General features: G+C 43.0%; 1 protein-coding gene across 1 annotated transcript; it reads left to right on the top strand.

Annotated features, from left to right (window-relative positions):
- Positions 1-508: 508 nt before the first annotated feature.
- WSB1 (WD repeat and SOCS box containing 1) lies at positions 509-8,343 on the top strand (the record flags this gene model as incomplete). The annotated part of the gene is made up of 8 exons (XM_008949781.1): positions 509-677; positions 1,353-1,621; positions 2,439-2,570; positions 2,940-3,040; positions 5,210-5,382; positions 5,703-5,816; positions 6,584-6,691; positions 7,219-8,343. Coding segments are annotated over 8 exons (1,226 nt in total), but the record flags the coding sequence as incomplete, so codon positions are not given.
- Between the last annotated feature and the right edge of the window lie 2,960 nt (positions 8,344-11,303).

The raw sequence follows: 11,303 nt of genomic DNA, 5'->3' as shown, positions 1-11,303 counted from the left end.
TCCGGCCGCACGGGGCTAACTCCCTATGATCGATGCTTAATTTACGATTTCTGAAGGCAAGGCAGGGTATGACAGCGTGCAGGTGTACTCACATTGTTCTTGAAAGGCAAAACCCCCATTATTTGGCGTCTAATTCGCTAAACACTGAAGTATTAGGTCAAGTTGGAGCTTCGTTCTGCTGTTTCTAGAGCTATAGTTACAATAATTGAAGTCATAGCTGTGCTATAACAACTTTTGAGTTCTACTTCCAGGATCAAAATAAGATATTACTTAACACGACGACCAGGACATTTTAACACTCCACTGTTTCTCTTTAGTGACTCGGGCATTTTTGCAATTGAGGCTTAGCTCTCAATTGGTTGTGCAGTGACAATAAGACCCCTTCCCCAATGACTTTAAATATCATGAAAAAAAAGCAAAGTAATTAACATACCGCCTGGTTCCCTTGTAACCTTTTAAAACATGCTTTCTTTTTTAAATAACAGTTTCCTCTTTGTTTTCTTTTTAGCACGATCACGCACTGTAGGAGAACTCTTAGCCCCAACTTCTCCTTTTGACAAGAAGTGTGGACGTGAAAACTGGACTGTTGCCTTTGCTCCCGATGGATCTTACTTTGCTTGGTCTCAAGGGCATCGCATAGTGAAGCTGGTCCCCTGGTCTCAGTGCCTTAGTAACTTGTAAGACAAAACCATGCGCCTTTTAATTCACCTGAAAAACTTAAGAATTTCAAAACAGGAGATAGCTTTTAATAGATTAAAACACATGTGCTGGCTGATAAGGTTTGATGTCTTTGGGAAAAACGATTGGTTTTTTTTAAGTAACAGTCATTGTTTTATCTCTTCCTCTGTGGCCAGTGAAACAACTTCACTACAACGTCACAAAGGCTATGGAGGAGCGATTTATTAATGGATTTAGATGCTCTAAAATAAGAGGAAGTTAAAATGAAAAGGAAATTTAAAGACTTAGGAAATTTTAAAGTCCAGATCTGCCCATCAGGAAACTTTAGTTTTACCTTTTAGTAATTTACTTGATCTACTTTCCTTATCATTCTTACTAGAATGCAAGTTACGTTCCAGAATGCATTTTATTTTCACTCGCAGGGTATATTTCAATGAAGTTGGTAACCAGCTCGTTGCATTCTTGTAGCTGGTTACATTTCCCCTCCCAGCACATCCTACCTCCCCATATTTTTTCTTCTTTCTGGTGGTGGCTGAATTGGTTTTCACGTGCTGGCCCCAGGATCTCACAGGCCATTGTGACAACTCACAGATTTTGTGATATCTTTAAGACCTTGTTGCTGTGTATTTATCTCTCAAGATAGTTCATGCCGGTTTTTTGGGTTTGGTTTGCAGCTCATTGCACGGCACAAAGAATGTTGCAGATTCCATCAGTACCAGGCTGCCGAGGCAGAGCAGTGACAGTGGGCAGAAGAGCAAGCCCTGTGAGCACGTCCTCGACTGCGGCGACATCGTCTGGAGCCTGGCCTTCGGCTCCTCGGTGCCCGAGAAGCAGAGCCGCTGCGTCAACGTCGAGTGGCACCGCTTCCAGTTCGGGCAGGACCAGCTGCTGCTCGCCACCGGCCTGAGCAACGGGCGCATCAAGATCTGGGATGTGTACACAGGTAGAGTACTGGAGAGGAGGCTGCCACCTCACTGGCACCTTATCAGCAGTGACGTCGTTAATACACAGAGGGAGTTGCTTACAGGATGTTAGTTGTGACCTCAGCCTTAAATACAAATCAAGTCATTTCCAAAAAAGCACAAACTCCTGCGACTAAAAATGTTCAGATGCTGCTAGAGGAAGGAACAGACTTGGGGCATGCTTTGAGATGGAAGAGGAATCCTTATTGCTGCAAAATGGTTAAGTATGGGGTTGACTTTGTATATATTGGTTGTTTAAAATCTTCCACTGGATGTTTAATACACTTTCAAACAAAGGAGACTTTCAGATACAGAGTTGCGCTCTGTTCCTGAGTTGGGCAAGGATTACATGGATGGAGACTTTGTATTTTTTTTTAAAAAGTAAATAATTGTTCACATGGTAAGAAACTGAATCTGAGGTTGGGGGATCTCAATGTAGCTGGTAACAGCTGCTAGTTGCTAGTTTGGGAGGGAGCTACTCAGCTTTAAAAGAAATGAAACTGACTATTGACTTGTAAATTTAAGCTTGGAACCTGGAGATGTCTATCAGAAGACAAGTCTTGCCTTATTTCTGAGGCATATGTGTTTAGTGTCTAGATTTACTGGCTTTTCAGGAAATTGCCCCTCAATATAGGAAGGGTCTAAACAGATACACGTGCTTCTTACTGTAGGGAGCATTTCTTCAAACAAAACTCATCTTTATCTCCTGTAATTTTGTATTCTGTGTTTGTACCTGTGAAGCATTGGATCTGAATAAAAGTACAGTCCATTTTAAATTGTGGTGTTTTCATATAACAGGAAAACTCCTCCTTAACCTGATGGACCACACAGAAGTTGTGAGAGATTTAACCTTTGCCCCAGATGGCAGCCTGATTTTAGTGTCTGCATCCAGAGACAAAACACTGAGAGTGTGGGACCTGAAAGATGATGGTACGTATGCATTTTATCTGCTGTAATACACAGGAGAAATACCCACATACTCTCCTCTTTTACTGTTATAAACTCAGATTAATTTTGTTTCATTAGTCACTCTCTTGCTCCCTAGAAATTGGTTACCTGTATATACCCTACAGATAGAACATGGTGCTGGGTTAAGTTAAAAGCATGCAGGGAGGGATGTTTTAAATAGGCATGTAGGATTTAGAGGCTGCATGACAATTTTTATCTCTGCATAGAATGACTTTGTAAGATGTTGTCTGGAAAAAATAGTATAAAATTTTATAAAGAAAAAACTAACTTGGAAAAGCTTTTGAATTTGTCATATTTCATCAATTCTTACAGGAATGTCTTTCTTTTCAGGAAATATGATGAAAGTGTTGAGAGGACACCAGAACTGGGTATATGGTTGTGCGTTCTCTCCAGACTCTTCTATTCTCTGTTCTGTTGGAGCTAGTAAAGCAGTATGTGTCAGAGTTTCTTGTTCCTTAAATCTACTGAATTGTGTGCATAATCATTTTAAATCTAAGTAACATTAAGCTTGTGCTCGGTGTCATGAACTTCTAATATTTTATGATGATGTAAAAGTGCATGAAATTAAACTAGTAAATGGTGTATTGAGACACTGATTTATGAATTGAACTTGCACTGCTTTTAGTTGAAGGAAACTGTGTCAGCATTCTTTGAGAAGTAGTTTACACACCTGCACACGTTCATAGTATAAAAGCAAAGAAGACTAAAGCTTCCAGCATTAAAAGATACTTGGAGTAATGCATAGAACTATTTTATTATTGATCTTATCCTTTCTATTTCCTGCTCAATGAAAAGGACTTTTCAAAGTCTGAGCCAGTTATGTGACCTCTTGCTGAACAAAAATGTTTCTCCATATTTCCAATGCACTTGTCTAAAAGATCTCAAATGAAGAGCAGCATATGGGTTGTGTTCATCCCTGTTCTAGAGCCCTGCTAGAGAACTGAAAGCAGTGCAGGTAAAGCACATATGCCATAAGCTGCTTTTCTTGGCACTGAAGAATAAGGGTAAAACAGAAAGGGGAATTCAGTCTAGCTGGAGGGGCTTTGTAGGTAGCAGAGTGCAGCCTAGGGATGGCAAGTGAAAAGCACAGTTCAGGCTCTGGGTACCACTTGACATGTCTGACTGTTGGGGTGCACTGTATGCTCTAGTCAGGGCAGGCTCAGCAGGGAGCAGCCGAGGGCTGGGTTTGGTGAACTAGGGCAGATGGGGATGTATACATTGCTATCTTCAGGCTGTGTGTTTTCCATAAGCTTCTTGCTTTCCCTGTCACAGGTGGTGGCAGCAATATTGGTGTGATTGAGGTTAAGCTGGCACCACTCCCAGGAGCAGAGTGGTGCTGGCTGGGCAGAGAGTGGCATCTCTGGCTGCCAGCCTGGGGGAGAACTTTCCCGTAGGACGAAGTAACCTTGCCTTCCACTGCAAGGTGTACTGTACGTACACAGGTGCTGGTTGATGTCCACTTTCTGCTTTCTTTCTTTCCTTTTGTTTTTGTTTTTTTTTTTTTAATAATTTTCACAGCAGTGAGACATCCTGACTCCTAAATTTAGTTTCCAGTTTTATGGAATGTTTAGGTCTCCTTGAAGAAATTGGTCAGCATGTTTATATAGCCAATTGTAAAATGGTTCAGCTGTAGGCAGTGTGGGAGGCACTAAGGCTGTCCTTGCTTTGCTCAAATGTACAAATTTATCCAAGATGTCAGGATTTAATCTGCAGTAAAATGGAGTCGGGAGGGGAAAAAAAAAAAATCAAGGATTCTGTTGGGCTCTTTTAGGGACATATCTTATGCTAAAGACTTATATTTTCTCTAAAATTATGCTGCAGTACATAGATAATTCCTATTAAATAATTCTGCACAGTCTATACTTTTATTATACATAATGTACAAGTGCATGTAAAATCCCAGAATACTATAATATGTAATCAATTTTCATAATACAGTATTCAATTAGCTGGATAAATTGTAATGTTAATGTTGTTTTGTTACCATTGACTTGATTTTAAATGCATAAAGTCTTTCTAGTAATGTGGCTACACTTCCCTGTTGTTTTGCCAAAGACTTAACTTTTGGCTGTGAAAATTCTTTTTGCTTGCAGTATCTGTTTCTCTTTCTAGACTGACGTTGGTGATCCAAGCCAATTGTAAACAAGTGATCTTAAACTCAAAGGGATGCCACTGGAGTAACAATATGTTAACCTTACATTCTCTGTCTGTATATTTCTTAAAATTTTGGTAGTTACTGAAAAGAGGGGACTGTAGAGTTTAACCCTATTTATTTCTGCATATTTTAATAAAATAGTTTTGTAATACCTGAATTTCAGTAAGCTACACGGTTAAATTATGTTGCCTTTATCTTATATTTTGGCTTATTTTGTTAATAACATTTAACAAAAGAGTTAGAACTTGCATGTCTGCTTTAATTATTTTTAAAAACTTGATTTTAATCCAAGTATGACACTGAGCATATCTCTTAATTGTAGTAATTCACTATGCCTGATTTTAATATAATCCTAAATTAAGACTAGTAACTATCCTTAAAAAAGAAAGTAAATGCTTCACTGCCTCTCTGAGCAGAGCTATAACATTAGCTTGTTTAATTGCAGGTGTTTCTCTGGGACATGGATAAATACTCCATGCTACGGAAACTGGACGGACACCACCACGATGTCGTAGCCTGTGAGTTCTCCCCTGACGGGGCTCTGCTGGCTACCGCGTCCTACGACACCCGCCTCTGCCTCTGGGACCCACACACTGGAGTCATTCTCATGGAGTTTGGGTGAGTAAAATAACCGTGTCTGGAAACGTTCTCCTAGAATGAAGATGACTACTGAAATTAATGGGTTTGTGTATTAAACTGATAATTATTCTGAGAGAGAATTTAAAGCAGGGATATTTTAACGTGCACTAATTTAAGTGTCTTCAACGAAGCTGAAGCGTTCAGCACTACAAAAGGTGCAGCAGTTCAGTCTCCACTCCTGATTTCAGAGTTAAACGTGCTGTCCCTTTGTTCTTCCTCAGCTTTGCTAGTCCCAGCTGCAGGCAGCAGCTCTGCAGCTCTGGGGTGGTGCTGCTGGCTCAGTGTCTCTCTCTCTGCAGGCATCTGTTTCCCCCCCCCACGCCAATATTCGCCGGCGGTGCCAATGACCGCTGGGTCAGATCCGTGTCCTTCAGCCAGGATGGACTGCACCTCGCCAGCCTTGCTGATGATAAGTAAGTATGAGGAAAGGTTCCTCAGACTCCTGATTCCTCCCATAGGACATCAACTTTTAAATCCTAAGTCAGCTTTTCTGAGGAATGACTTCTGATGGCCATGGTAAAAGCAGATGAGTTCTCTGGTATGTGTTAATGGTCATTCTGAATGGAGAAACAATGAGTTGTGAGGTCACTGAAGCATTTAACAGCTGAAAACAGAAAAAGAGGGGTTCTAAACAATGGAGAGAATGATGCAGGTCTTGTACAGCAGTAGATTCAGGAGTAGAAAGAAATGCTCTGTGAGCTTCTATTGAGCTTCTGCTAACACTGCAAATGATACTTTGAAGAACTATATTTTCAGAATAGAAAAAATGCTTTCTCAAGATGACAGCAATGGTATTAAGCTACTTACAGGAGGGTTTTAGTTTTTTTCATCAAGACAAGCATTGTTGGGATTTCCCAGCATGTATGACACTTAAGAGAGACTGTCTGAATCTATAGTTCAGGGTGTTGCTTTCTGCTGTTGGAAAGCAGTCTTTTAATTGGCTGAATTAAAATGGTTGAAGAAGTATTGCTCAGGGGACTTACAGGAATGAAGTAGTAACATTTCAGGTGAAATCCAACATGTATATGCAAGGACTTTTTAATAGGCTTGCATATTAAAATATTTATAAAAATCCTCTGAGCTCCACTTCTTTGATTTTGCCCAAAAAACTAGTCAGGAAATATCAGGCAGAATTAAATGTGTATTCTGATCACTTACTACATGGCTCTTCCTTTTTCAGAATGGTGAGATTCTGGAGGATTGATGAGGAATACCCTGTACAAGTTGCACCTCTGAACAATGGGCTCTGCTGTACGTTTTCCACTGATGGCAGTGTTCTAGCAGCAGGGCAAGTACATGCTTCTTTTTTTTTCCCCCTTCCTTAATACTAAGGTAACATAAAAAGCTAAAAACAGTGGCTACGTGTTCTAAACATCTTCAGTTGTGACTTGCAGCTTGGTCCTTCTGACTTGGTTTTACTTCTGGTGATATTTGTTTAAACATGCCTAGAATAGCAGTAAAATCAAGAAGCTGATAAACTCATTTCTTATCTTTAAGAATAAATAAGGCAGACCCACAACCATGTGGATTGGGAAAAGACCATTAGCTAATCACAGGGCAGGTATTCTCTCTTGAGTGGTGCACTCAGTAGCTGTTGGAAGAGCTGCTCAGGCCTGCCACAGAGATCATCAGCCAGTTGCTCATTGTGCTGCTACAGCTTCAGAGAACTGGTGTCTAGTGTGACAGAGTCTGGAACAGCTGGAACTACGCCATGGGAGGCCTAGAGCACATCCCTCCTCTAACTAACCAAATACTAAGCTGAAATCATTCAAGGGAATAATTCTGGTGTGTTTTTTGTTTCCTTTGTGTGCTCAGGACACAGGATGGCAGCGTGTACTTCTGGGCAACTCCCAGAGAAGTCTCCAGTCTGCAGCACCTGTGTCGCATGGCGATTCGAAGAGTGATGCCCACCAGCCAAGTCAAGGACTTGCCCATCCCATCAAAAGTGGTGGAGTTCCTCTGTTACCAGATTTGAGTCGTTTGGTTTTTTACATCAAACAGGCAGGTGGCCCAGCTGCTGAAACAAGCTCAACACTTTAAAGAATCCTCGAACTTTACAGCCTTTAAGCTTAAGGCTCTACAGGTTCTCAAGAGCTATTTAAAGTGATAATCTAAATACTATTTTGTCAATATGCCTGACAGGTGAATTTTTAATATTTATAAAAAACACAGTAGAAGTATTCCTGGTGTTCTCAATTTTCTAAACTGTAACTGTGAAAACATGTACATACATAGAGATCAGCTGCTACATGTTATCAATGTACCTTTAAAAATTGCTTTTATGATTTTTAATGTGTATCATGTATATATTGCTTTGGTAGAGCCATCAGCTGCATCTGTGCTGTAAAGTGGAAGGATAGCTATTATTCTGGGACACTGAGTTAGAAAAAATATTGACTTAAGGAAGCTTAACTGCTCTGTATGTATGTACATTGGTTGGGGTTCAGGAAACTGATCCACAGATCAGAATTCGTGCTAGTTTGTCTCACAGGGATGTACAGCTTGGCTTTGTAGAGCAGCGTCTGGTGATGGGAAGTGGGCTGAGGTGAGGGTTGGAGGATGTCTCATGTAAATGCAGGAATGTTGTCTCTCTGTCAGCTAAAGAAGGCCTGAGGTTCCACAGCAGCAAACCAGGTTAAATTTCAATATTGGGCAGTATTAAAGAAATACTTCCTTACATTTCTAAAAATCTAACTACTGTATTATTGCCTCATACTTTGTCTGTAATGAGAAGTTTACAGACTCAGTTTATTATTCTTTGACCCTATGATATCTCTTTGGGGGTGATTACTGGTTAATGGCCAAAGATAAGCAAAATACTTGGTTTTGCCTTCTGTTATTTATCTGTACCTGCAGATACAAGGAATGTATGCATTGCATAAAATGCCTGATTATATATATATATATTTTTGTTGAATTTTTGTATTAAAAACTTGTATAAAAGTTCCCTGGTATTGCCTCTGGTGACTGATGTAGCAGCACTGTGCCTGCAGCAGTGGGAGCTGCTCCTGCAGGACTGTTGTGTGGGTTTCCTGTTGGGGCCCACAGCACTCCTCTCACTGGGACCTTTCCTGGCAGACCCCCAGCCAAAAACCAGTGGGATGGATGCAGAGAGCTGTGATTTTAAAGCATGTGCTTAACAGCTCTGACTGATGAAGGAAATGATTATTCTACAGCCTTGTGACGACGTGGCAGGAAAATTGCTGGGGCCATTCCCAGTGAGTGTGGAGTCAGGAGGGAAGGGGATAATCTGCCCTGCAGGCTGTTGCTGAGCTGGGTGGAAGCTGTTTGCAGGCTGGGGCTGTCACCACGCTCAGAGGAGAGCTGAGCAAAGCAGCACAGCAGCAGTGTGCTGCTCAGGGGGCTGGGCAGAGCTGGGGGCACACCATCCAGGAACACGCTCTGCCCGGGCAGCTCTGTGGGGAGTGTAACTGATGCTGTAACTCCTTTCACACGCCCCGGGCAGGGGAGGCACCGCGCCGAGGGCACCCGCAGCGCTGCCGCACCGGCTGACACCGCCCCCAGCCAGCAGGAAAAGGGGATGCAACAGCTGCAAGATTGCCTGACAGGAGCAGAAGTAGAAAGCAAGGGAAGGCAGAAAGACACAAAGAAATGATTGAAATTCACTGGGTTAGAAGCTCTTCTAAAAAGGAGACAACACAAAGGCAACAGACAGAGGAAATCAGAACAGGCAAGAGGAAAGTGGAAATTTCTAATTCACTGAGGAGGAATTTGGTCATTTACTCCATGGCTGGGCACTGGTATTGGAGAGGTTGGGTGGGTTTTGGTTTTCATTATTATTAATCCCCTGCAGCAGTACAGAACAGAAGTTTCTACTGGGGGCAGGATGTTGTACTACAGAGTATTTACTGACCTGCTCCATTCCCCTGTGCTGAGCACTGAGCAGCCTCAGTGTCACCATGACACTTGGTTTTCTAGGACACCTATGCCTCAAGCCCTGCACTGGAAGACTTTGGTGTCCCCGAGCTGAAGGAAAGGCCCAGATCTGTTCCCAGTACAGGTCTGGCTCCTATGTGCTTGCTTATGCAGCAGAAGCACCCCCAAACCACAGGCAAAAATGATTCCCCTTGCACTAGGCACTACCCAGAGCTGTACAACGACTTAGAAAAGGTGATGAGGAGTACAAGGTGATCCTGAATAAATTTCCTTTCATAACTGTTGCCAACTTCCAGAGATTTTGTTTGTTTGTTTTGGTTGGTTGGTTGTTTTTTTAGAACACTTGGCTTTTCAGCCTGTATGGTCTCTGGATTTCTTCCCTGGCCCACGTTTGTATCACAGCTAGCAGACTCGAGTCTCAGTCCATAACCAGGACTTCCTGTGGCTGCCACAGTACAAACATGGAAATAACCAAAATACTATAATCCTGTTTGGTTTCTCCATAAATAAAGCATCTCACCCACAGGGGCTGGCCTGCTACCAACTGTTCTATACTTACCTGCCCCTCTTTATCTACAGCATACAGTTAATGCTTTCCATTTTGCCATGCTTGTCAGCACAGCATTCCAGGCTGAGATTTTAAGGTGTGGTTTGTGCTACTGGACAGAAGCTTCCAGAGCTCTCCTAAAAGAGATGAAGGTGCTCTAAGCACACGTGAGCTGGAAGCACGCTTGCTGAAGTGCCTCTGTGCCCTGAGCTAAACCTAGGCTGCCAAGTGCCTGTTTCTGCAAGATCACAGTTCCAGTCCTGGAATTAGCAACTATGACTTAAGCATGGAGTCTTGTAGGAGAGGCTTACTGAGGGTCCCCTGAGGTTGTGTTCACTAAAAGCTGTGATTTATGGAACTGGAGGAAGAACACACCAACCCTGCTCACAGCTCTGAACACGGTGTCCCAGCCGCTCCACAAGGAAGCCGCCTCCACAGAGTCTCTGCCTGCACCAGTTACTGTTTGTTCTAACCTCTTCCCCAGGACATAAGATTTTAAACTAAGTACACAAGCTTACCTCATTAGTAAGGGTATTTATAATAGTTTAAGATGTTTACAAGCCTCTGCCTGGTATGGTGGGATACCACAGGGTGAGGCTCACACCTGATTCATCCCCACCATCCTCCAGGAGTTTCCAGTTCTGACTGCTGCACAGACCAGAGCCCATCAGTGACCAGGGCCAGGCATGCAGCTTCTCCCAGAGACATGGAAATACCCTCCCAAAGCCCAGTACCTTCCCTGTGGGCAAACAGGGAGAGGGACACTGCATCCCAAAATGCTTGGCTGGGGCTTCACTGCTTGATCCAGATACACCTACGTGTTAGAGGTGTTTATGTCTGCACTGTGCAGCTGCAGGAAGGAGAAGCACCCCTGAGGATTCTTCTAGACTATGACTATATGATTTAAGTCAAGATACTCCTGAGGCTCACACTAGTGCAGACACACCTCACCAGCTGGGACGAGCAGAGATAGCAGCTGTGTGGCATTGCCACCTGAGGACATTGAACTGGGTTGAGCAGTGCCATGACAGATGAGTTATAAAGCTGCTGCCTATCACAGAGGATTCAGGGGCCTTTGGTGATAACCAGGTACACTTGCAGAGAGAAGCCTAGTGCTCGTCTAGGAATCTAACAGCAAAAGACTCATTTTTGATCAGTGTGTATTTCTCCTCCCCCCATTGCTCACAGCAGCACGTTCTGACAGACCTGGGTGCCTGAACCACGCGAATATCGAGGACCAAAGCTGCTGTTACAACATTGCAATAACATTTGAGGAGTACAAGAAACACACAAATTACTTACAGGCAGAGTTGCTGTGGCAGGCAGCCTGGTCGAGGGACCCCTGGGGCAGCAGCACTCAGCCAGCAGAGAAGCAGGAGCAGCATCTGAGGAGCAGCAGCACTCAGGGGGACACGAATAAAGCATTGCCCAGGAAATCCCTTCCCCGGGGCAGGCT

Source organism: Merops nubicus, unplaced genomic scaffold, assembly GCF_000691845.1.
Source record: "Merops nubicus isolate BGI_N331 unplaced genomic scaffold, ASM69184v1 scaffold3401, whole genome shotgun sequence".
NCBI lineage: Eukaryota > Metazoa > Chordata > Aves > Coraciiformes > Meropidae > Merops > Merops nubicus.
The sequence above is the reverse complement of the archived record's forward strand: the minus strand, read 5'-3'. Positions and strand labels throughout refer to the sequence as shown.